At 37.5% G+C, this 27,665-nt stretch overlaps 1 protein-coding gene across 1 annotated transcript in view; it reads right to left on the bottom strand.

The window, feature by feature from the left end:
• The window catches only part of bace2 (beta-secretase 2), a 36,341-nt gene extending 12,927 nt beyond the window's left edge, over positions 1–23,414 (bottom strand). The window contains exons 1-4 of the mRNA XM_065281875.2: positions 22,868–23,414; positions 6,773–6,861; positions 4,515–4,731; positions 2,566–2,700 (exon numbers count right to left, since the gene is read on the bottom strand). Coding sequence (XP_065137947.1) covers positions 2,566–2,700; positions 4,515–4,731; positions 6,773–6,861; positions 22,868–23,140 — 714 coding nt within the window. The 5' untranslated portion in view covers positions 23,141–23,414. The remainder of the gene's footprint in view (positions 1–2,565; positions 2,701–4,514; positions 4,732–6,772; positions 6,862–22,867) is intronic.
• Positions 23,415–27,665: the final 4,251 nt, after the last annotated feature.

The following is a 27,665-nucleotide window of genomic DNA, read 5'->3' as shown; positions in this document are numbered from 1 at the left end:
GTGTTCCCCCTTCGAAGGCGTCTAGTAGCCGCCTTTTGGAGGGGGGCGTACTGTCAGAATCCTGCCGGATCCTGTTGGTATTTTAGTCTAGTTTAGCATGGCAGGGTTCTGACAGTACATATGTTCTATGTGGGAAGTGTGTGGTTGTAGTATTGGTTTATTTCGACCACGCATTTCCCGGGTCTCGTCACTTTTTCCCCGATCCCTTACTCGTGATTATTTTCAGCTGTATGTAATTTACTTTCTCCCTATTTAAGAGTCCTTGTGTTTGTTGTCCAGTGCACGTTCGTCTTGTTTCATGCCTTGTCCCATGCTTGTTTCTTGCCCTGTCGGTTCCAGTAAGTTTTGTATTTATTTAAGTATTGATCTGTTTAATGTGTTGAAAGTCATTGTTAGTTTTTGTTAAGTTTAGTGTTAGTTTAGTGTTGTCTTCCCTTGTCTTGTTTTGCCCCCTCGTGGGTTTTGTTTTCCTGGTTTTTCCCCTGTTTTATAATAAATTCCCTTTTTGTTTACGTCCGCATCTGGGTTCGTGTTTTGTGTTCCCCGATTTCCTGACAGATGGTGGTTTGTTATAATTGAAACTCAATTGTGCTGTGAATAATTTTCTCTCTCTTTCCGTCTGCACTAAATGGCAATGATGTGGTTGGATAATGCAGATTAAGGGGTGGTATTATTGTTATTAGACTTGCTACCTACATCACAAAACAGGCAACATCTGAACAACATATTTTTTTCACATGCTTGCAGAGAATGGTTTAGCAAAAGAAAGTTACAGGGTTGATCTTTTCACATTTTCTAGGTTAATAGCAGAACTGGGGACCCAAATGTAGCACTTAAACATGAAAAAAGTCACGCTATGACCCCTTTAATAAAGAACAACATATTCCAACATGTTTTCTTGTCATATTCTATTGCACTTTTTACAGAAAAACAAACTTAAGCAATAACACTTAGAGCTCTTTACAGTTTATCCTGTCTGTTTGGCTGGTGCAATTTGCGTAAAGTGACATTCCACTTTTTTTGAAAATATGCTAATTTTCCATCTCCCCTAAAGTTAAACATTTGAATCTTACCATTTTGGAAAGTAACAAAGGGGACTATTTTCACACAGTGCTTAATATCACTACGCCTCCTGCAGCCATGTTACAGCAGCAAAGTCCTTGATTATTACACCAGTTTGAGAGTATAGTTCCCAGCCATATCTGCCTTGAAAATCACAACTTTTTATTTTCTACAGAAGAGTCAAGTTTTAAATAGGAAAAATATCAAAACTCTTTGCTTATTTTTTAGCGCAATGCTAATGGTCTAATCAGATTCAATGTATTGTGCTAAGCTATGCTAAAAGTGCAAACGTCAGACCCGGAGATCAGCTGAATGGATTCCAAAATGGTAGAAATCAAATGTTTAACATATTTTCAAAAAAAGTGGAATGTCCCTTCAACTAGTAACCTTACAGAGAGATTAGTGAACAGTATCTCTAGTTGCACAAACTAAAACTGCAAATTGAAAATGGGCCAAATGGAAACAAATTTGCCAATTTTGCAAAACGTTTTTACACTCACAAAAAAAAACTTTTCACACTCGCAAAATATTGCAATGGAAAACAATCCGATTTTGGAATGACTTCTTGTTAGAGGAAAAATGTCATTAAGTATCATCAGTTAATGGAAGCGCCATCATGTTGCAGTCGTATCTAGAAAATATCCCAAAAGTTTTGAGCAAATATGTCATGAAAACCCCTCTATTTTGAGTCTTTTTTGGATTTAATTATAAGTTTAAAAGTAGCTTCCCTGACATATAATTAAATATTCATGCTAAAGAAATATCAAAACTCAACAATTAAGATCCGGTGCTCTAACTGTGGCAAACAACATCCAAGAGTCTAGTTAAATATTTCACCAATGGTTCAGACATTGTTAAGCAAAGGTGACAGGACACACTCCTCTCCACTTCACTTTCCATCTGCTCCTCTCAGTGGGGTGAAGCAGCATCTCCTCCCCCAGCAGTTCAGTATTGGTTACAGACCGTGTCAGCAGTAGAGGGCTCTCTTTACCTCAATTAACTTCTCACTAATGAGACACAATGTCCTATAGGAGGTGCAGTAGGTGTGAGACACAGACTTGCACTAAGCTATGATGTTTCTTGAGCAGCGCTGAGATCTCATCTCCTTAAGAGCTTTAAAATGATCTGATTTAAAAGAGTGGGGAGCCTGACTATCTACAGCATCAGAATTCATTTTCTCACTTTCATTGGCTCTGTTTACACCTGTTATTTAAATCAAACTTGAGTTACCTGATCACAATTGATTCGGCGAGGCATTTATACCTACACGTATCCTTTGTGACCCCTTATGATTATATTTTCTGAAGGGGGGCGGTTTATGATTTTACCATTACATTGTCAGATGATAGGTCTATACTGTATTACATCCTGTGCATTTGTGGGTAGATCACAATCCCAGGCTGTAAATCATTATTTGTGTTAATTGTACACCAGTTCTCTTGTTCTAGATCATAATAGGTGTATATTGTAGATCAGTGCAAGGCTAACAGGTTTGATACACACCAGGCTGCCGCCGGCTGGGTCAGCTGCTGTATTGCTGGCAGGGATTCCTGCTCCACACATCTGAAGAGAAAACACATCTGGAATGCCAGTCTGAAGCACAACAGAGTTGAAGAAGGGCTCAACTGAGGGGTCGGGCTGAGATGGGGAAAGAGGAAATATCATCTCATTAGAAATTAAATTACATCATTTGACATTCTGTAATAATCAATACAGTTTGAACCTGAAGCTATAGGGGTGGTTTAACAGACAGGGTTTAGATTAGGCCAGGACTAGGCCTTAGTTGTATTGGTACATTTAAGTATTTCTTGCAAAATCATTACTCGTGTGTGCACTTCAAGACAAAACAATGACACTGACATATCGTAAAATATGCCCGAACAAGCTGGTTTGAGTCAAGGAAACTCAAACATGCATTTAGGACAAGGTTTATTCCCTATCTGGGAAACCACCACTCAGGGGAGAGTTTCCCTGACAGGTTTTAGGTTAATCCAGGACTAGGCCTTATATTAGGTCATTAAAGAAGTTTTTACAAACAAACCTTACAAAAAAACACTACAGGTGTGCATCTTCAGACAAAACAATGTCATAGATATATGTTAAAATTAGTCAGGACAAGGTGTGTTTAAATGAAAGCAGATCAAACATGCATTTTAGTCTTGGAATACGATAAGCCCTTTCTGGGAAACCGCCCCTATGGGGTGGGGGATTAGACTAGTCCTAGACTAAAATAAATGTAAGAGCTGTCCAAACTGAAAACAACTTGCACTGACATATCAAAATACATCAGTGCCCTTTGTTTTGCCTCAAAATGCACACAAGTAATGTTTTTAGTAAGGCATGTTTGTTAAAACTAGTTATATTTCATAATTAAACTAAGGCCTATTCCTGTTTTTAGATAATCCCTGTCCGGGAAACCAGTTTGACATAGTTTTTCAGACAGGGTTTAGATTAATCCATGACTAGGCCTTATTTTGGCACATTTAAGTAGTTTTTACATACACAACTTACAACAAACAATACTGGTGTGCATCTTGACACAAAAATGGCACTGTTATATGTTAATATACATCAGTGAAAATCTTTTAAAAATATAAGCAGCTTAAACATGCATTTTAGTCTGGCACTAGGAAAGCCATGTCCGGAATTCCACCGCTATGGGTTTTATAATCACTAATATCTATGTCAACAGTGCACAAGTGAGTACCGAAACTTTTTTCCACTTCAAGCACTGATGATACGGCCTGCGATCAGAAAGTAAATACTTTCTTAAATAATAGCATATCTGCAACAAATACATTCCCTTCATTTCATTGATCATTTTGGACACAGTTAAAGGTGACATAGAATGATTGAACGGGGTATTTATCCTTGTTCTGGGATGTGACATGTAGATAAAAAAAATTTGTTTGGGTCTGTAATGCCTTAGAAGCTTCTTAAAAACCTCTCTCAGATAGCTCTATTAGAGTGGGGGATTTTAAACAAGTGGTTTTCCACCTATTTGGCTCCCCCTACTGGCTTAACTTGCAATCTCATTACTGATTGGCTGACTTTGCTGCCACTCAAAAAATGTAGCCAATTATTTTAAAGTGGAGGGGCAGTGAAATGCCTCTGATGTCATAAGCATCAGTTTTTCAGATTGGGCTGTTTTCTGGCTGACATTTCTAAAAGAGGAATTTCTGAGACTGAGATGTTTAGCATGTATAGCATGTATGTTCATGAATGTGGGTAGACTACCATTATTCAACAAAGACAAGGTAAAAATGTTTTTTCATTCTCTTTCCCCTTTAAAGTCACTATCCCAACTGATGTTTATAGTATGAGCCACACCTTTGTCACACAACGTTTCATTGACAACATTTGCTATGCTAAATCAAACAGTTACACCTCCTTCTACTACACATCAGATACACTTCTTTCAACTAAAACACCTAGGATATCATGGCACAAACCCGAGCAAGAGGAGGATACGCAAGTCCCAGAATTCCCTGCCAATTGATCCCTGGCAAGAAGAAGTCTTCTGAGGCGAGGATTGCAGCTATGTTGATGATGATGGTGCCACTGGGTCCTTCAGGAATGGTGATCAGGTCGGTTCCCAATTCCCCCTCCCATTCCCCCTGTGTGTATTTAACAGCAACAGACCTCCCAGTGCTTTCATATGTGCTGGATCTAAAGAAACCAAGATAAAGTCACATAAACTCATCACTAATAAACTAAATTAAAATCATCATTCACTAAGTCTCATATGAAAAGCAAAAGGCAAATTTCTAAAGAATTATTCAGACTCACATTTTCCATTTAATGAAATTAAAGAAGGACTGGGGCTGTCAACATTTGAATGTTTAATAGTCCTTGTTCATTTTCATTATATCTAAATATTGGCCAAAATAGATTTTTTTGGCCTTTGAAGGGCCGATACAAAAAGCAATTTACACTGATCATCCTTTTCCAAAGTTTTGGCCATCCCTATTAATGTATTGTGTTGCTTTCTTGAGCATCAATGTTTGTATATTTTGTTATAGTTGTGTATGAGAAAATAAGATGCTGAAATGTGCAGGACTTTTTCTGAAGACCAGTGGGCAGTTTAATGGATGAAATTAAACGAGAGGCTTATAAACAACAATCACAAAACATAAAAACAGTTGTTGATTAACCAGTTAACACTATACGGTAGGAAACAAGGGGATGTAAACTTTGGTTATTTTTGTAAATGCAGTTATTATTTTGTGTTGTGACGTCTGGAATCTGTTATGTGATAAAGCTTAAGACAGTAATAAATTAAAAACAAAATGCAATCTGTGTGATCCCTTTTATTTTTTGTTAAATACTAACATTTTGCAGATGTTGAAGGGGATGCAAACTTGTTTTGATACTTTATTTGAACCAATTACTATTGCCTCATCATTAGTCATTTTGTTTACACTGCTATTGCTCACTTACCAGCAGGTCTATTTTTAACACCGAAAATATCAGATTCCTGGATCTTCATCAGTGATCAAACTAATCATAAGTTACAGCCAGGGTTTGAAATGATCATCCACCAACATATCACTAGCCAATTTGGCAAGTTACTTTTTATAAATTATGTTCAAATGTTAATTTCGATGTAAAGCTTTCAGACACAGCCTTAGCTGGGCGTTACTAACCACAATGTAAAAGAAAAGTTACCCCAAACAAGCAAGGAGACCAGGAGAAGAAAAGCCAAAGTTTTGATACCAATTGGCAAACTGGGTGTGATTGGCTCGTCTATCGTCTTAATCAGGTCCAGCACCCTAGGTCATAAATCTGTATATTCTGTGCAGGCACTGGTAAGGACACTGGCTCACTATATTTTGTGATTGATGACTTATTTTCCAGTGACGTGCTTTTTTAAAACAAGACGTCACCTGATATTTAAGATTTTTTTTAAACTGTTTAAAGATTGAACAATATGAAAACACTTTTTTTATTTATTTTTTAAAGCAGAGGGTCTGTTCTTGCATTATATACAAAATATGTTTATATATTTAAAGAAAAAAGTTTCTGGAAGGCATTAAGCTTTTGTGAGAAATCATAAAAAAATGCTGGTGCTGGATAGCAACTTAAAAAAAATGCTGGCTGGGAAAGAGTTAAAGAAAATTACAATTAATTAAAACATTATTTAAATACAACATATCAGCTAATGTGTTCATTTACAGTTAAAAGCAAAGTATAGTGTTATAATAATATTTAATATTCATATGAAACCCTTCCAATCTCCTTTTTACTATTTTAGTCTCCTATATTATATGAATGAATCACCTTTTGTTAAAACCGTTCATTAAAACAAAAGGGCTTAAAGGTGCAGTGTGTAAATTTTAGCGGCATCTAGTGGTGAGGTTGCGAATTGCAACCAATGGCTCAGTTCACTGCTCACCCCTTGCTTTTGAAATGCATAGAGAAGCTACGATAGCCGCCACCGGACAAATATGTCATCTTCGGAGACAACTTAGTAAAAAAGTTTGTCCGTTAAGGGCTTCTGTAGAAAAATGGTGGCACAAAATGGCGACTTCCATGTAAGGGGACCCTTGGTTTGTAGATAAAAACGTCTCATTCTTAGGTAATAAAAACATAAAGGTTCATTATGAAAAGTCTTTATACACCCCTGATTATATAGTTTTGTATATTATTGTGCATTTCTGTCAAGAGATCCTTCTAAAATGAGTAGTGTTATGTAGGGAAGTGATCTTACAGGTCTCTGTTAAAGTAGTGTGTTATGAAGGGATGTGCTGCTGATGCTACAGCAAAGTTGCTGCTTCCAGTATCAACAAGGATGTTCAGCTGTAAAGACAGAAAACAGAGAATGTTACAATACTCACATTTTACAAACTAAAAATACAGAGTTTTTCTTATTTTCCTTATTTCTAAGTACTGCTTTTTTGTCTCTACTGTTTATTCTTAAATGTATTCCATAGACAGGTGATTTGGAATAAATATATAAATAAATTTAAATATGTATGGACTCATATTTCATACCATATAAAAATCCTTATAAAGGTTAGGTTCAAATACAAGTTGAAACATTCGAAATATTTTTTGATTGACGAAAATAAGTGCAGTGCAACAAAATATTATGTTGTTTCTAATAAATTGTCAAACCTTTGTCCCATTAAACTGCTGGCTCTCCCCAGCTTCTTCACACATATGTTTGTGATCGGGAGGCGTGTGCGACCGCAGCGGGTGGAATAATGTTGTCGGAACGCCGGTTCAACGAGGGGGAACTAATGAGATAACAGAGCTGTGCCATCTCACCCAGTTGCCAAAGAGGCCATTATGAGCATTCCTCATCGTTAACAGCCTCATAATATACACACAGATCTGCTCCGCTGCACTGATCCTAACAGCTTCATTTAAAAGCAGTTAAACACTTAAACCCAGAAACGCATTTAATGCCCTGTTTAAATTAAACATTACGGCAAATCTAGAGTTGTTATTAAGTAATGATTTCTATCTCTAATTCAGGAAAGAGAGGAAGTCAGAAAGACAACGTTCACAGTGTAGTACTAACATTCTACACACTGCCTTCTAGGGAACCTTCAAAGGTGGTTTTTGCTATTCAGCATTTATTTTATTAACAACATTAACTAATTTTTTTTTACATATAATGGATTTCTTTATGCAGTTATAAACAATAAACAATCGGTATCGGCCTTTCTCTTGCTATTGCCGATATGCCGATGGTTTCAAATTCATCAAAAATCGGCCGATAAATATCGGCGGCCGATACATCGGTGCATCACTACTGCCTTCTCTTTAAATAGTATGAAAAAAACATTATAGTACACACTATACAATAATAAATGTTTCAACCTTACTAGTTAAAAGGCTAATTCGAACAGCGTTTCGAGGCATTTACACTTGGTCTTTTTACGATCAGATAGCTATACGATAAAAGAAAACGCATGAGGTGACCAGGTGTAAAAAAAACCTTTTTACAAGTTTGTTGTCACATCTTGACCAGGTAGAGTATATGAAAGTGTTTACATGACAGAGTTTGTCTCCTCTCACATAAAATGAACTGCCAAACAGATGTACTGTAGACAGCCATTTCATAAATCTGTAGACAAACAGTGTTTGTACTGTTTTCCTACACAATGACGTTAGCCAGTCGAAACAGCACACAGAGAGAAATAGCACCAAAACAATATGTTTGTGATAAAACACGGTAATAATTTTTGCAAATATATGACATTGAAGTGCATTAAAAAGGTATGTCACCAATTTATTTACATAACCTTTTTATCATTTCATTGTTTTACAAAATTTAATAAAAAATGCTAAATAGTAAATAAGAATGCAGGACATGTTAAGCTTTCATTCTTAGCCTTTGACTTAACTTCATACAATCTGATGAAATAATGGGTCAAATATTGTGAATACTACACTGTCACAATAGTAGCTCACCAGGGTATATTAGTTATGTATATCAAGTATACTTTGTACTGCGGAAATAAAAAGCAGTATGATGGTATCCCATTCAGAACACTTGACTAGCATCTGTGTGTATTCAACAAAGGTGTGGAAGATATTTAATCTTCTTTTACTGCAATCCTTTCTGAATACACATGCTTTAATATCATTGTGCAGAGTTCCTCATTCCTAGCATGTGTAAGTACTGTCCTGGGAAACAGCTATAGCTACAAAGACAACAGCTTAGAATATGAATCTTAAAGGGCCCCTAACCTAGGTGTTTTCAGCAGTATAAAAATAGTCTCTGGGATCCCCAGATTGTGTTAAATTTCAGCTCAAAATATACCAAAGATCTTTCACTATAGTATGTTGAACATGGCCATTTGGGGCTGCAATGAAAAATGCACTGTTTTGTGTGTGTTTCCTTAAATGCAAAGAAATGTGACCCGTCACGGAAACCAGTGACACAAGTCGGCAGCACAAGTTTCGAGAAAATGAGAAACAAAGTTTTTTTTTTTTTTCAAAATTAGTGATTTTCGTTTTATTGCAGAATCTGTTAGTTGAGATCACGAAGAAGCCTCTCCATGTTTGCGATAGCAGTTTTTGTATATTTAAAAGCGTACATTTTGCGGTTGAAATAGGCTTGTTTTTCCGGAGATTCTAGCGTGCAGCATTGTCTGTGTATATTTACATACTGTATAAGCTTGTGTTTTCGCCTCCACCCCCAAAGGGAACAGCGTGACTACTAAATAAGGATAGTTTGCCCAAAAATTAAAATAATGTCATTAATGACTCAGCCATATGTCGTTCTAAACTCACATTAGATTTAATCCGAGAGCTTTCTGTCCCCTTCATTGAAAATCTATGTACGGTTTCCATGTCCAGAAAGGTAATAAAAACATCATCAAAGTAGTCCATGTGACCTCAGTGGGTCAGCTTGAATGTGTTGAAGCATCAAAAATACAGTTTGGTCCAAAAATAGCAAGAATTACGACTTTATTCAGCATTGTCTTCTCTTCCGGCTCGAGCATAAAGTCACGTGACTGTAGGCTGCCCTGTTCCTCAGACATGTTTGCCAAGTTTTTCTTTTCAAACTTATAGCGTACATCTCCACAGACTGTAAACGAAGCTCGGGCGCACAAAACAAAAGAAAATAAAAGAAGCTGGGGCGGAACAAATAACAGTGTGAACTCTTTATTTAATTGGCTACATGTTTTGTCTATCAATATTTTCCATGAAGTCATTGGCTGATGGAGGAACGAGCGAGCTGTTGGTAACATCTCTAAAGGACATCACGTTTTCGACGGTGCTGTTTGGATTATCTATTATACTACCTCCCTATTTTAAATACAAACTTTGAAGGCGGGTTCATGTGTTTAACGGAACGTACCAGAGTGTAATCTCATATACCCTTACATGTTACGATGTAAGTAGTCCTCAGATTGTATATCAGGGTTTCCCGCAGAAAATTTGTTAGTCAAGGTGGTAGGGTTGGGCGGGTGGGCGGGGCAATCAAAGGGGCGTATGCGTCATGATTAAAATATTTTAATGAAATAAATAAATAAAATATTTATTTTTAAAACACTCAAATAAAACTTAATTTTGAAGAAACTATGACAAAAAATGAACACATACTAGATTATTAATGAATTTTAATGTTTTTAACAGATACCTCTAATGGTAATAGCTGCGTTATGAAGTGAAACTAAAGGGTTAATAAACACAAACTAAAGCAGATGTTGTAGATCGTTTGGCAAATGATGATAGATAGAGCAAAAATGTTAAAAACAGATTATTTCCCACTATTAATTACATTATCTTAAAGGAGTGTAACTGTAGCATGTAAATAATGCACATGAATAAAGTGAGCAAGAGCGCTCAACAATTATATCTAATCAACAGGCACATGAAACCTAGCTAGCAGGTTGCTCAAACAACAAAATCACCAGCTAACTTACTTTAAAATTAGAAGAACTATAGACTAATACAAAAACAGGCTTAAATAACCCCAACACATAAGTCCACTTACAGTTCTCATGGACACGTGTTTTATCAACTGGCTATCCTCCAGACATGACGTAGCAAGTCTACTCATTTCGGCCGTGTGGTGCGCGTGCACGCTCATGGTGTGAAGCACGTTAGCGCTATTCTCCGAGATGTTTTATCAACTGGCTAGTTATCCTCCAGACAGTGACGGTCCTGACCAGGTCTTTCTCATTTCGGCCGTGTGGCGCGCGTCCCCGCATGCGGTGTAATGCGCGTACGCGCTATTCTCTGAGATAAACTTGACGGCCTTTTGTTGCTGCGATTTTTTTTTTTTTTGGACAAGTTAGTTAAGGCGGTAGGGTTTCCAAGCTTAGGCGGGCCGCCTTAACTGAAATATGCTGCGGGAAACCCTGTATATTCTATTCTATTACGAAACAATTATATTCGAGACGGTCATGCGAAATCTGATGTAAACAATATACACACACATATATACATACCGGCAGGGTTCTAAATTAACTTTTTTGACCACCAGCCAAAGTGGCTGGTAACTTTCTAAAGTTACCAGCCAATCAGCATTTCCACTAGCCAAATTTTTTCCGGTGAAAATAAGAGAAATTATGAGTGCCACTGAATGCAACAATGATTTGTTTTTTTTCTTTCGCGTGCACGAGACAATCCTGACAAAACATGACAACATTTTTGTGATGAAACATAAGATTTCTTCATTTCTCTGTCGATAGACATAAAGCTTTACTGGGGCACATGCCCCCCATTTTTTGCTGACTTTTTTTGAAAGCCTGCTGTGTGCAAGTATACAATGTCCTTTGCTTAACCCACTATTCTACAGTGCAACAGTTACTGTGAAAGATTAATATGTATTTAAAAATATTTAAGTATTATCTTCATCATACCTAACATTATTAACATGTTTGGAGGCATACATGGCAGAAAATGTTTGGTAATAATGACAGCAGAGAAATATTTTCTACATTATACAATGATAGCAATGATTAATAACTTATTTTTACAAGAATATTTTAAGAAACCAGTCATTTTATGACTGCTATACTAAATAATCTAAATCACAGTTACTGCTAACTGTTATGCAAGTTAGTGTCCTAGAGTTAAATATTAGTAAACTAAATATTAATTTCATATCTGCAAATACAGAACAGTATATCACATACATCTGTGGATTTTCTCAGCAACAATGCAATCCTATAGACTTGACAAAAGGTTTTCCTGAGATTTTTCCTCTAATGTTTGAGACCTGACAGAGTGAGGATGTAGTTTGTCTTACCTCCCTTAATCTCATCATCTTTCCTTTCTGCTTCCCTTTCCCTGCTTTGCAAAAAACATTTCTGATGTCCATCTACAGAAGCCAATAATGATCGAGTAAAAATAAGATTAGCATTATGATTTAGAAACTTACTTCTCGTCATGTTTTCATAATTACTCATTCGCGTGGCGTCCCCTTTTGGATGCAGTTGCGCGCGCGGAGGAACGCAAAGACGCGCGTGGACATGGATACATGCATGCACACGTCCGTGCGACTGCTTCGTCGCTTTACAAGCGTAAATTGGTTAACTACATTGCATATAGATCTGTTTTTGCCGCTATTTTCTTTGTTAAGGAATACACTAGTTAACTGCTAAAATTTAAACTTGAGATTTACACATGGGCACAAAAGATTTACACTGGATCACCTGCCCCAGTAAAGGGGTGTGGCGACACCGCTGTCTTTTAGTCTATCCTCCCTGCTCTGCCCGTTCGTTCTCCATGGTTTCTCGCGCTGGTTCCCTGCAAACTGCGCAGCCAATTGGCGTATAAACATCATCACGTATTACGGCACAGTGTTCATGGGAAATGTCCTGCCAAAGGGATAAATGACCGAGAACGAAGCTTTATGTATCTTGCATGCAATGCCTCATGCATCACCGGCCAAACTGGCTAGTAAGTTTTTATTAACACCCGCCAAAATGAATTTTAACCCGCATTTGGCGGGTTGGCGGGTGTTAATTTAGAACCCTGCATACCGGTATATATATTTCACGGATTATACGCATTTGTGTACAAACATGGTAATTGGATTATTCACACATTTGAAGACTGGATTCGACTTGTGATCCCCTCAAAGGTAAAAAGTTCTGTTTATTTTTCAAAAAGTTCTGTTTATTTTCCGGACTTCTGTCATAAAATACTACATATGATGCTAGAACATCTGTAACTCAAAACGGCTTTACAGGGGGTATGGCTTAGCTAAATGAGATGTAAATGAGCCCTATTGTCTCTCCAGCCAGGGAAAAGTGCCAACTCTTCTTTCTCAAATTTCTCGGCATTCTCTTTCTTGAATGTGTTATATTCAAATGGCCACAACTTCTCCAAATCTTATCAGATTTCCATGTGTTACACATCGTTGGAAAGCTTAGAAACTTTCAGAATCTTTGAATAACTCAAAATGCCCCAGATCCGACTTGTGTCACTACTTTCCGTGACTGGTCACAAATATTCTGTTCCCCTCACCTTATGCAAAGTAGGGGGTAGAGCACTTACACATGTGCTTTGGACTACATCAAAACATGTGTCTCTGGCAGAAGGTTGAACTATGCGCTTATAGGTGCAGTCTGTGAGCGGTTATGGGTGGGCTGTAATCAATGTGACATCACATTGATAGGGGATCCCCAACAGCCTCATTTGTGTGACTCCTGCAGAATAGATGGATTTGTATAATAACAGGATGTTTCTGCACACACACTGGCGACTCATTTTCTGTTAGAAACACATTTAAAAGTGCATTCTTTAGGTTAGGGGGGCTCTAAAACCAGTTTACAAAGTGTACAGAAAAGATCATATAGTAGAATAATTTATATTTGTTTATGAAAGTGGAGTAATACTTTAATTTCAAACACTGAAGACACAAACCCTAGATTCTCAAAACCTTGAGCAAGTCTGTCAGGCTATATGTAAGGCACCATTGAAAAATAATTGTGGAAGGTACATAAAACACCACAGCTTATTTTAGCAATGCTCTTGGCACTACAAATCCAGCCATGTTTTGTGACTACTTGCCAATAAACATAATGCCGGTCCACAACAGGACCCTGGCACACACAAATTCCCATTTGTTCCAAGAATCTTGCTTCCTGTAGCTCGCCTTTTCGTACCCCTCATCTCCTCATTCCCATGGCACCTTTACCGTTGAAGCAGGCTCTAATCGGCCCATCGAGGTGGCTTAGCTAATTGGCAGCTGCTCTGTCACTGGGAACGCATCTGCTACCTGTTTGTATCAATTAGCAGATGTGAGCCACTCCAGTCCTACGCCTCCGCACACGCGACCGATTCTACAATTAGTGGCTCGTTTCGAAAGAGCGCCTCAATTAACATGAGTACTCTTAATTACATATTCACAGAGGATGCGAAGAGGATTGTGGCCTCTCGCTATTCACCTCAGTCATTTATTTGCAATGAGATGAGAGAGCAAAAATGATAATCTATTGCATTGCAAATTACATAATAGTTTTAAAGAGGCATCATGTGGTGCATTTATAATCACTTATAATGAAGTTTCATTACCTAAAAACAAACAAAAAAGTAGGGATGAAAGTTTCTTTATATATAAGAAAACTGTAATGACTGTATCAATTCATTTGTGGTGCTTGCTAAGGCAAGCATTACTAATAATACTGGTCAAAATTAGGGCAAGGCATTTAAACAATTACTTAATGGCAAGTATTTGTGTGTAACTGGTCCCTCACCAAATCATGCAGTGCAATAAGTTGAGCATTTCTAGGCAATTAGACTTAGGAGCCATCGGCACAACAACATTTAAATCTATAAATGGACTTTTCTATGCATTTTGGCCACTCGGTTATACAACAATAGCATCTTGGGGGTCTTAAACACACACCTTTGATGTTTTTGAAATCCCTGACGAAAGCAGTGACGTCACGTGCAATTGCGTATTAGGTGAACCCTGTAAACACTGCGTATTTTGCAGTGAAAAAATGTCCTTGTTACTGTTTTAGTATTAGAAATTAAGCTTTTTTTGTTTGTTGCATTCACTTTTGTAGATTTTGAAGGTTAGTTAATTTGACATAGGTACTGTTGGTTGGTTTAATCTACAACATATCATATTTTCTAAAATATTTTTAGGAAGTCAGTAGGTAGCTGGGATCAACTTCCGTATTGTTTTCTACTGTGGATAATTAGATATAGAAAAGTCAGAGGGAGGGGGCAGAGTTAACTAATGTCCAGCCCAAGCTGTCTAGCTGATGTAATCAGAAAAGGATAGCCACAGAAGTAAATTTTCAAATTTTGATTAAAGATTTTTTGATTAAGATCCACACTGATAAATTGATTTTAATGAGCGAATTGTCATTTTTTTATTTCATGGGGACTTTGAAAGTAAATATGGAACAAGAAAAACATTTCTTCTAAAAATAAATAATCTATTTTATTTTAGAACATATGATATGTTACTAACCAACAGTATATCAAATTAACCAACCTTCAAAATCTACAAAAGTAAATGCAACAAACAAACAAAGCTTCATTTGTAATACTAAAACAGTGACAAGGACATTTTCACTGCAAAATACACACTTTCATTTAAAAATGCAATGAATCTTGAAATAGCCTAAGCTGTGATGGATCCATAAATTTGCAGCTTGAGGAAAGAAGGACGCATTTTAAGGCTGCCTTAAAATAAGCCTTTTTATAATATTGCTCTTGGAATGCAGCCTTCGAAGGATGCAGCCTTTAAAACGGGACACAGCTTATGTCTAACTAAAACCTCATTCACACAGCACTTTTGTCCCAGAAAATACCCGTAAAATTGCTAGACAAACCTCTGTCAGAAGGCAAACATGTCCCGTAAATTTCTGGGATCGCTCCCGGAAAGAGGACCTACTAAGTTACCCTGAAAACCCTCTGTGTGAACAAGAAGCCGAAACAGTGCCGTAAGACGCTCCAAAAATGCACGAGTGGTTTCTGGAGAGAGAAATAATAAGCAAACTTCAGACACTGTGGAAAGTGCTGGACTTTAAACAGGTCACTACACTCTCAGAAATAAAGGTACAAAACTGTACCTTTTCTGTCACTGGGGCTGTACCCTTTCTAAAAGTACAGCTTTGCACCTAGGGATTTCATTTTAGTACCTCAGAGGTGCATACTGGGACAAAAGAGAGCTTATTAGTACCTCAAAAATACATATTAGTATCTCAAAGGTACATATTGGTACCAAAAATTTACATATCTGTACCTAATGGTCCATACAATTACCTTTTTAAAGGGTCCTGCCCCACTGACAGCTAGGGTACACAATTTGACTTTTTTCTAACAATGTAGGTCATTAAGGTACGGTAATCTACCAAAACTTGTATTCTGTTTCGTACTCCTGTAAAGGTACCAAACGTAAACTTAGGGAACAGCCCCAGTGACAGAAAGGGTACAGTTTTGTACCTTTATTTCTGACAGTGTAGGGGTATGACGTCATTATATAACCGTGAGACCGATGGTTATAGTTGAACACCGTCATTAGAACTCTATAACCGCCAAAACCGTGTTATTAAAATATTTTTAAAAAAAAATTTTATCATAAAGAATTTTTAAATACTATTTAAAACAATTGTTAACAGTCTGTGTTACACGCAAAAAAAAATACAGAGCGGAGCAGAACAGACACTGACAACGCGCTGACATACAGGACAAACCAGGTTACTTTTCGGTTACTTTTGAGATTAAACATATTAAACAAAGTCTCACCTTTGAAATCATCTTTTCCTTCTAGTTAATTTATAGCATCAAATAAACATGAATGACCATAAGAAGGAATGTTGTTTTAACCGCGGAAAGGCATCAGTACACTCCTCACAGGGGCGGATCTAGAAAATGATTTATGGGGTGGCAAGGGGGTGGCATGAGAACTACGAGGGGTGGCAATGAAGTAAGCATCCTTGCATGGTTGTCGTTGATTCAAGAAATTATATACTGTATATACTATATTCGGTGTATACACTGGACCTCAAATTTTGATAACATAAAAACGCAACAACAAATGTTCCTATAAGTACCCAAGCAGCTACCTTTAGCATTTCTACTGTAGCACCCTTTGTCTTAATACTAAGTTAATACAGCTTACCAATATCTAAAAACACTGACTGTAACCATGATGAGCAAGGTTGTTATATAAATAAAATAGGTTTGCCTAGTTTATATTAATGTAAAACTTATTTGAAAGGCACACATCTCTTTCTCTCATAACCCTCTTCTTTAATCCTTTCACTCACTTCATGATGGATTTCTGTCTTTTCACTTCTTTTTAGCTCTTTGCCATCCATTTTTATGTTTCTTTCTTTCATGACTTCATCTACTCCTCTCCCTTCCACAACATATTTTTCTGTTTTATTATTCCATAATATTAGATTTTTCTATTCTTTTTGGTTAAAAAATGGATATCAGCCTTTATTTTCTTAATATCCTGGAAAATGCAGCATTAAGTTGTCTTTCAAGCTTTCTAAAAATACACAACACTGAATAGTTTTGTCTCCTTAATGAAGACAAATAAAAACATTAGACTATATCATAACGAGTGATTTCATATGCACGTATGCAGGCCAGCTGACAGTCTTGCCTGGGCCTGGGACAAGATAATCTTAGAGGGCCCCCCACCCCTTACTTTTTACTGGTAACAAGACATTTGGCATTATCAGATTCAGGACCCACGAATATTGCATATTATACATTGTATAAAACATTTAGTTAAAGGTGCAGTGTGTAATTTTTAGAAGGATCTCTTGACAGAAATGCAAAATAATAAACAAAACTATATTATCAGGGGTGTATAAAGACCTTTTTATAATGAACCATTATGTTTTTATTACATTAGAATGAGACGTTTTTATCTACATACACAGAGGGTCCCCTTACGTGGAGGTCACCATTTTGTGCCACCATGTTTCTACAGAAACCTTTAACAGACAAACTTTTTTTACTAAGTTGTCTCTGACGATGACATGTTTTACCGGTGACGGCTACTGTAGCTTCTCTATGTGTTTCAAAAGCGAGGGGTGAGCAGTGTATTGAGCCGTTAGTTGCAATTTGCAACCTCACCTCTAGATGCTTCTAAAATTTACACACTGCACCTTTAAATGTAGTACACTGAAAAAAATATGAATTGAATTTAATCAATTTATTTAAGCTACATTTAAACAAAAAAAGATCAGTAAAGTAAAATAAAATATAAAACTTTTGTTTATAGCTTAAATAAATTGATTGCAACCACTTACCTTAAAAAAATGATTAAATTCAATTAATAATTTTTTTCAGTGTACTGACACTGTATACTGACACAAAATATCATATAATCACGTATGAATTATGAACAGATTATTGGAAATATCAGTAAAACAACTTCAGCTATTATTATGCCGTGTTTGGACTAAAAATTGAATAAATATTACTCCTCTCTTTAGAAATTTGAAGTAAACATGTAACTCAATCAATATTTCTCCAAACATGCACGCCTTTGAACCAAAAGCCCAGAGGGATATTAATTTGTAAAGAGCTTTCATGATGAGCATTCATTACATTTTTCTCAATGAATGCGACTGAGGGTAGAGCCCTGCATTTCAGCCCAAGCCCGACCCGACCTTTTTACACCCCTCAGGTCGGGTTTCGGTCAATTTTAACGTCACAGCTGATACGCGGGCGGACCTCGGGCTTATAGGCTTCTCCATCTTTTTATATTTTTCAATTTAATTAAAATAACCTTTTGACAGACGATGATTGCAAAACAAACGTAGTAAGACTTTTAACCTATAGCACGAGTCCGCTATAAGCACAGCCAGCCACACATTTACAATGCAGCTGTTGCGTATTTAACAGCAGGACCTTCAGCGCACCGGGAAAAAATATTAATAGAGGACTAAATTAAAACCTTGGATACTGCGCATAATCTATGCAAACAGCATCCAAGACATAATCTATAATATGCATAGCGAAGTTGTAAGATAAGGCAGGTTGCATGTTTATTCGGTTTCATGTTTATTTCGTTTCGTTTTGTAGCTATAGCCCTTTTCATTTTTTTATTTCTGCACCCGTTGCAGCTGCGAGCAGCAGAGCAATCTGCCTCCGCTTTTAAAAAATAGTAGATAATAAACGTTTAAACTCACACTGTGATATGCTGAAAATATATATTTTATATAGTTGTTCTTGTAGCCTTATAGACAAGTGAAGTGTTGATTTGAGAGTTAAATTCATCAAACTTACTGTCGGCTGCTATAACCGCTTGTTGGTTATAATAAAAAAACTTTAACAAACAAAATACTCTAAAATGTAAATAAAAAAAGAAATATAACTATTTTGCCATTTAAAACAAATCTGAACTGCTTTAATTGCTGCAAGAGTAGTACAGCTTCGAAGGAATCTGTGTAAGGAGTTATTTTTTGCTATTTCTGCGGATTTCTTTTGCAAAATCTATGCAGAATTTTGCAGAATAATTAAAAATGTTTTAAAACGATCGGAGAGAATGTGCGCTGTGAATATTACAAAACAATAACATATTTTATAATTACATTTTATTAAAGGATTACCCTGAATTAAACTGGACCAACATGAACCAACAGATAATGGACAATGTGCTGTCACGACCATAGAGTTTTATATAAAATACATATATTACTGTCTACAGTGTAACAGTAAAAAGAAAAAGCTTCTCATAATGAATGTAGCGTATATAGCAAGATAATTTCATCTGTTTAACAACACAATGTATATTTATCTTGTAAACGGATTTGAAATAATAAATAATTGTCGCGTCACTTAGCAGATGATAGAGATTTCATTATCTTCTCCGCGGTAAGTTTTATTTCAAATTCAAGTTTGACATATTAAATATTAAATAGTTTGTGCTTTCTCTCATAAAAACCTCACAGCAAACAGCACAGACTTCTAAACACACGCGATGCAGTGACTATATCTGCGGTCACAGATTCCTAATGGGGAGAATTAGGAATTCTATTTTCCTCTATAAGGCCTATATTTTCTTCTTTTATTTTATTTTCTGAGCACCGGACTTGTGCTGAGTCTGACCGGACATTTTGAGAGTACTGAACTTCAAATCAAATGAATCAAATATTTTCTTTATTTTTTAACAATTATTCCATAGGTTCCAGTTCTGGGCCCCCCTCACCCTGGGCCCGGGACAACAGACCCGTTTGTCCCCCCCTGTCGGCGGGCGTGAACGTATGGAATATTTTGATTGCTGCACTAACAAGACGGGCTAACTCTAGAAAGAACTGCTTAAAAGATATTTACTGCTTACACAAACCTGCAGTTCAGTTGTTTTAACTAACCAACTACCTCAGGCAATATTAAACAATCAACAGTTTAATTTTTGTATTTTTATCCTGATGCAACATTTATCTGTAAAATATGACCGTATTCAGTACTCTGATTTGCTGATGTGATGCTCAACTTAATCACTTTAAGACACTAAAGAGAAACCACTAATTATTTGGCAGCACGTGATGATGTGAGGTGCTTTATTACATCAGAATTACTTGCTACAGACGTGAAGAGACACTTTCTTCATGGGCATAATTGCACGTTCATAAACATTCTTGCCTTTCACCTCAACGATGGAAAAGTAACGTTTGTGCTTTTTATACTTTGTGTTTGCGTCCGCTACCTTTGTTTTGAGCTTGTTGTACTTGCCATTGCTCTGTTGTTGCGGGTTTGTGCGACTCGGATCCCACCCCCTCTAAGACACACACACAAATCATCATCAGATATGTGTCTCCCACCGCCAAACACACGCAGAGAAAAACTACATTGCCTTTCTGGCTAAAAGAGCCTACTCGGGTATATATTATATATATTAGGATACCAGCGCTGGCACTGCCACCCCGGTAAATCCGCCCCTTGTGGTTCTCAAGTCCAGTCCTTATGCCCCCCCTCCCAGAATGTTTTAGATATCTCCTGATATGAAAGACCTGATTCCACTCATCAGACTCCTTCCAGAATGTTTGAAACTTCTTCCTTGATTAACACACTTACAAGCTGATGAACTGAATCCGGTGTTTTATATATGGAGACATCTAAAATGTTCTGGGAGGGGGGGCCGAGGACTGGAGTTGAGAACCACTTATCTACAGTATGCAGGTTATTGCATACCTGGCACAAAGGTCAATTATTCAGTACAGTGCCCATTGAGCAAACATACTTGACAGCAGAATGACACTATTGACAAATTGGCATCAAGTGTCCCATAAAAGCATTGAATTTAAAGTAAGAATGTATCTTGTGCAGAAATAACAGGAACTATCTGATATACACTCACCTAAAGGATTATTAGGAACACCTTTTAAATTTCTCATGATGCAATTTTCTAATCAACCAATAACCTAGCAGTTGCTTCAATGCATTTAGGGGTGTGGTCCTGGTCAAGACAATCTCTGAACTCCAAACTGAATGTCAGAATGGGAAAGAAAGGTGATTTAAGCAATTTTGAGCGTGGCACAGTTGTTGGTGCCAGACGGGCCAGTCTGAGTATTTCACAATCTGCTCGGTTACTGGGATTTTCACGCACAACCATTTCTAGGGTTTACAAAGAATGGTGTAAAAGGGAAAAGCATCCAGTATGTGGCAGTCCTGTGGGTGAAAATGCCTTGTTGATGCTAGAGGTCAGAGGAGAATGGGCCGACTGATTCAAGCTGATAGAAGAGCAACTTTAACTGAAATAACCGAGGTATGCAGCAAAGCATTTGTGAAGCCACAACACGCACAACCTTGAGGCGGATGGACTACAACAGCTGAAGACCCCACCGGGTTCCACTCATCTCCACTACAAATAGGATGGCTACTTCCAGCAGGATAATGCACCATGTCACAAAGCTCGAATCATTTCAAATTGGTTTCTTGAACATGACAATCAGTTCACTGTACTAAAATGGCCCCCACAGTCACCAGATCTCAACCCAATAGAGCATCTTTGGGATGTGGTGGAACTGGAGCTTCGTGCCCTGGATGTGCATCCCACAAATCTCCATCAACTGCAAGAGGCTATCCTATCAATATGGGCCAACATTTCTAAAGAATGCTTTCAGCACCTTGTTGAATCAATGCCACGTAGAATTAAGAATTAAACACAGTATTAGTATGGTGTTCCTAATAATCCTTTAGGTGAGTGTACATCCTAGTTCATATCTACTACTGTCTCCGCACATAAAACCTACGGTGTGGGTTAAAGGAGGAGTCCACTTTAAAGATGGGGTCCATTGACTTTTCATCGTAGGAAAAAAATACTATGGTAAGTCAATGGGCCCCATCTTTAAAGTGGACTACTCCTTAAAACATTATCCACCACTTCAAGCAAAACTGTTTGAGATTTTGAATTGAATTGAATTGAAATTGATAAGGGGACAGTGCAGTTGAACAGCAGGACAAACTGACCATATATCCTGTACAGACAAGTAGACCCATACATCCATTAGGCCCTAATCTGTATCAGCTGCTCTCATCCAGGGGCCCAATGTCATGTGAACCCATGTGAGTTGGCTCTTACATATTTTCAGCAGAGATCAAGGGATCTTTGGTCTCCCTTCTGTGCCCAAGGCATTTTTATAGAGCCTTTCACATCACATGCTGACTGAACTGATACGCTCTTAATGCCCGGAACACTGCTCTGAGATCAGCCAACCCATCCGTTGATGTGCTGGGTGATTTTAAAGCACAATACCAGCTGATATAAAATCAGGAGGTTTTGACAAAGCCTGTGGAGGGCAAACATTGTGGAAACCATTTTAACACCTCAAAATGTATTGGAAATTTAAGATTAGATGGTTAAATGGCTCATTAAATATTAAACTGAGTGACATCTGCAATGATTTTGCTTTCCTTAAAACTAAATAAACTTTCTGAACTATTTTAACACACATTTTAACCTTTAGCTGAGGTGATTTTAGTGGCTGTCAGATCTGATAAGCAAAGTATCAGAACAATAGGGCATGTTTTATTTTAAGTTAAATAATGTCCAAAAAACTTTTTGGTCTTTATCTTTTGTTTAATACATTTTTTTGATGCATGTGTCTATTGTTTTTAATGGAAAGATATTTTTAATATTTTTGACATAAAGATTACTGTACCTAAAAAGTCTTCTGTACAGCTGCTTTGAACACATGGCGAAAAATGCTAAAGAGTTTACATTGATTAAACGTTACATTGATAAAGCTGCTTGCTTTGATATTTTGTCAAAAGTCCACTGCATTTAAATATATAATATGATAAAAAATATCTTAAAGATAAAAGCAATACAATTTTTAACTAATAATAGTAATGCATGCGTAAAAGAAAAGCTTTTGAAACTGTTGACATTAAGAAAATGACATACCGTCTGTCCTGGACTTCCAATGACCAACTGCATATAATAACCCCGACCAGAGTCCCCTTTTAAATTATTGATCATGTCCAGAAAGTTAACATTGCCGGATGGATCGGATGCCAGAGACAGTCCTTCATCTGACGTGCTTTTACTCTGTGAAGGCCTGAGGTCCAGCTGCACAGACGAGTTAAAATGCCCCGCATATATCTTTAATGGTATTTTAAACACTGCGTGTGACGTCCGAACGGAGAGAGAGGCCAGCAGAAGTCCAAAGAACCACATCTCGTCAAACTTCCAGTTTACCAAACAACTTTACTCAGCTGTGCTTCTCAGTGCTGAAGTCTGACGTTGATAACATCAAATCCATTCTGATTATTGCTAAGGGTTTAAGCAGACAAAAGCCGCCCGCAGAAATATGAAGTAAAATGTAACTATCAGAGCTGAAAACTTCCTGAAATAAGTTGTGGCGGATGTGACGAGCTTATTTAAACATCCCAGTGTTTAACGGGAGCAGGAGGCGCGAGAGAGGGAGCGAGACTGCTGGATTGACTGTGTTACTTGCTTATCTCCCTACACGGGGCGCGTCTCGAGTTGACAACGCGCCTATGACGCCAGCTGTGCAGCTCACGTTGTTTTATTACAGAGTCGTTTTAGATACATCTATGTTCCGAAAAGACCAAAAAATAAAAATATACATTGCTTGAACATTAAAACTTATCTGAAAATGCCCAGTCAGTGATGGTGTAATAAACTAAATCTGTGGTTTTCCACTTTCCTGTCTACTACGGGGTTAACAGTATTTCATGATGTATTTATCGTCATATCTGTGTAATCAAACATTAGTGAAATAAAGCATTTCAGTGTTATATAATTTAATATTTGGTTCAATTAATTTTCTAAGTTTTGTTTTTTGTGTAGTTCATTTTCTTTATAGCCTGGGCACCAAGGGTCGCGCTCTACTGTACATAAGTTAGGGGTTTGCCTATGCTAAAAATGTTTGAGAATTACTGATTTACAAGACGCAGTACTAACTAAAAATTTAAACCTTTTAAAAGGGTCCTATTATGCAAATTCACTTTTTCAATTTTAGTGTAATGTTGTTGTTTAGTCATACAGTACATTAGTCTCTTTCACACATACAGTCTTTACTGGTAATTTCCTGGTAAATTGCAGTAAACAGGTCAGTGCTCCCAATTTACCAGGAAGACAGGTTGTAAGATTACCAGTAATTTACCGGTAAGTGCTATGTGTGAACGAAAAATATAGGATTACCGGCATTTAGAACGGACAACGTCAGACCGTGCTGATAGCTTCGGGCCAATCAGAACGTTTTTATACAGATGACGCATTTACCCCCGCACTGTTTACGTACGTTTCCACAAAAATGCTGCTTAAAAGTCGAGCACACCTGAAGATAACATCCACATTTCTTTAACAAAGTTGTTCAAAACAGCTTACCATGTATTTGCCAAACTGCCGACGTCCTTAGCACATTCTCCATGAAGCCTAATGTGGAAATGCAGGTTCAGTTTGACGCCGCCTAACGCAATGTTGTTTGTTCACGAGCAACTTCGCGACCTTCAGCGTTTGCCACAGATGTGAAAACAACAAAATACGTACCATGGATATGAAGTCATAACCCGCCATTGTTTACAAATACGACACTGAGCTCGCTAGCCACGTGCCACAGGTAACAGTCCGCAAGTTTGATCTGTCCTGAAATGACGTTGATAAACGGAACAAAGCTAAGATTATTTTTTAAATGCATTATTTTAAAATACCTGCATCATGCGCTGAACTATCTTTGCATCCCACTTTTGCTAAGCAGGAAAAGGACGTGATAGCCGCTTTCAGCGTCACTCAAAGTGGGTAGGCTGCAGATATTTGAATGCTGTTCATCTAGGCTTCTTTAACATCATGAGGCGCTGCAAGAAACGACAGGTGGATGATATAAAAGCACAGCGAGAGCGAATCGAGAAATCATACAGAGGAGTGTATATGTTATATGCTACCGATCAATCACAGCATCAGCACGAACAGCGAGGAGCTCCCTGATCTCTGCTTCATTCCAGTTTGCAGACATTTCTCCCCATGAATGTTGATCTGCATTTAAAACCTCGATGTCAAAGAGCTGAACGATAACTTCTTATTGCGATGACACACATGTCCTCACTACGACACGCCACTTATGGCATGGTTTCTGCCTTTTGTTCGCACAGGACGTGTTTCTCAATGTACTGGGCCCCCTTTACAGTAATGATCCTAGAAACAATTACAGGACGTGTTCCTGGGCATTCACACAGAAGGCTAAATGGCAATTTTATGGGACTTTTCGTGCTGTGTGAATAGGTTTAGTCTGAGCAGATTTAACTACCCATAATAGTAAGGGCTAATGTAATCTACAAAAATGCTTATTTGTGAGAATGGTAATATCATGTACATATGTAGGTCAGACATCGTGTGGCATCTGTGTGGCTACTGACCTGGCAGGTGTAAAACAGCGTTTTTATCCAGAACAATTTGAACTTATTTTTGTTAGAATAATTGTTAGACATGACATGTTCTGGTGAAGCCTGTCTGAAACCAGTTTTCCTAAACAAATGCCATAAAATTTTTACACAGTCAGTTTATTTACACAGTCAGTTGGTTAAATATTTTCTAATGTAATACAATGCATCCTTAAGTGTGACTTTTTATAGCAACCATTATAGACTATAAACCTACATTATACATCATTTGATGTCAAAAACATCTTCAAAAACAAATTGATTTAATGTCAGATTATTGCTGTAAATAACATATATTGCATCGGAAGACTGATTTTGTTATTGTGATTTAGATATCTGTTGTTTACTTTCAAGATATTTAATTCATGCGCAAGTTCCCTTTTAGAATGATGGATATAGAATGAACTACATGTTTTTTTTGCTTATTTTGTTCAAAAGCATGATCAACGTAAGTCTACATATTATAATAACAAGGAACGACACTTCTAACGACAAGTAAAGAGCTGTCGTTCAAACCACACAAGTTTGCGATGCAGCTGCGAATGTAAACACCAAATCGTTGAACTTTGTCAATAACGACAAAACTTGCGACAGTAGTTGGCTAACGATGCTTTCGGGAAACGCACCCCTGAGTGATGAAGGGGATGATGTATGCACCACTACCAGAGGGCTCTCGCTAAGACCCATTGATTTAGCCACCAAAGTTGCAAGCTGGTATATCAGACTTTTGCCGAATCCAGTCGGTAAGACAGCGATAACACCTTTTTTAGATATGAAGGCTTCGAGTGTTGTTTTTTCTCGGGTTTTAACGAAAACAGACGCGATACCTGATTCGAATGAGTGATGTTTCACAGCGCCATCCATCTGTGTAATGTACAAAATCTGCTTTACCATTGCTACTGCGCTGTCGTCATCGCGTAAAGCCTGCCCCAACGTTTCTGATTGGTTCTGCAATTTCTCTGCATTAGAAATGGGCTTGAATGGCCTCTTTGCCAGACTACTTGCAGAAAAGTTCTTTTACTTGAAGAAAAGTTGGGTGAAAGTTCACCCAAAAATAAAAAGTCATCATTCACCCTCATGTTGTTCTAAACCTGTATGAGTTTCTTCCTTATGTTGAACACAAAATAAGATATGTTGATAAATGATGTAACCACACAGTTGAGGGGACCCATTGATCTCCATAGTAGTACAAATACTGGATACCATTGACTGTGTGCTTACTATTATTTATCAGCATACAGTATCTTCTGTTGTGTGTACTATCCCTTTAACTTTGGCCTTTGTTTTGCAGTACCACTGATAGTCAAAAGAGGGCATGGTATACCACTTCCCTGCATGAGCCCCCTCCTAACAAGCTGTGCAGTAAATGAGGAAGATTATCTGAGTGAGCAGACTCACAGTTTACTCTCCAAATCGCCTTTACTGGAACATTGCTTTCTAATCTTCCCGCGAACCTGATTGGAAGAAAACTTGAGAGGCAAGAAGAAGAACCAGTCGGAGCTAAACACACTGTTCGCCGTTTACCTTGAGACAACACCTATCTTCCACAGAACCACTGCTATTGTTAGCCCATCAAACACCTCAGTGTGGAGAGATGTTTTTCTAGCTTTATGTTTTGTGTATTTCAGTCACCACAATTCTTTGTAAATAATAAATAATGACCAGAATTTTTTATATAAATGAAATTTTAAAATAAATTACTGACTAAAGATTGAACAACAACATTTTGTGACATTATGTTGGTGTTAAACATTATTTTTTAACAATGTGAAGTTAAGTCTCTTGCAACATCTACAATGTTTATTAACAACACGTTTCCTCTCATAGTAGCCCTGTCATGCTACAGTATGTCCATCCAGAAACCAACCACCTGTTGTACATAATACATTTGTGAACCGAGCCCAGGCCCGGACCTGCTATTCAATGCTATAATCTCCACAACCTGTGCAGGCCGAATTACTCAAGCATCTTTAAGTCCATAATGCTTGTCTTAGACACTGTGCATCTGTTGGTATCTCGTATGGTGATGCTGGCTATTGTGTAAGTATAGACAGGGAGGAAGAGCTGGACAATCGGGTATTAAAGCAGGAGGAAGGAGGGGCTGCCCACATGGTCTTTCCAAAGCTCATTTCCACCTTGCCACCCTGTGTCTGCACGGGTCGACCGAGGGACAGCTTTTTCATACTGCTGAATGCTCAGATTTGAACCACCTTTACACTGCACATCCGAACTCTATGTATAGGACTATAATGTATTGTGCACTGCACTTAGAGCAATAATTAACCACCACTTACATATTA

This window comes from Paramisgurnus dabryanus, chromosome 8 (assembly GCF_030506205.2).
Source record: "Paramisgurnus dabryanus chromosome 8, PD_genome_1.1, whole genome shotgun sequence".
Taxonomy (NCBI): Eukaryota; Metazoa; Chordata; class Actinopteri; order Cypriniformes; family Cobitidae; genus Paramisgurnus; species Paramisgurnus dabryanus.
The sequence above is the reverse complement of the archived record's forward strand: the minus strand, read 5'-3'. Positions and strand labels throughout refer to the sequence as shown.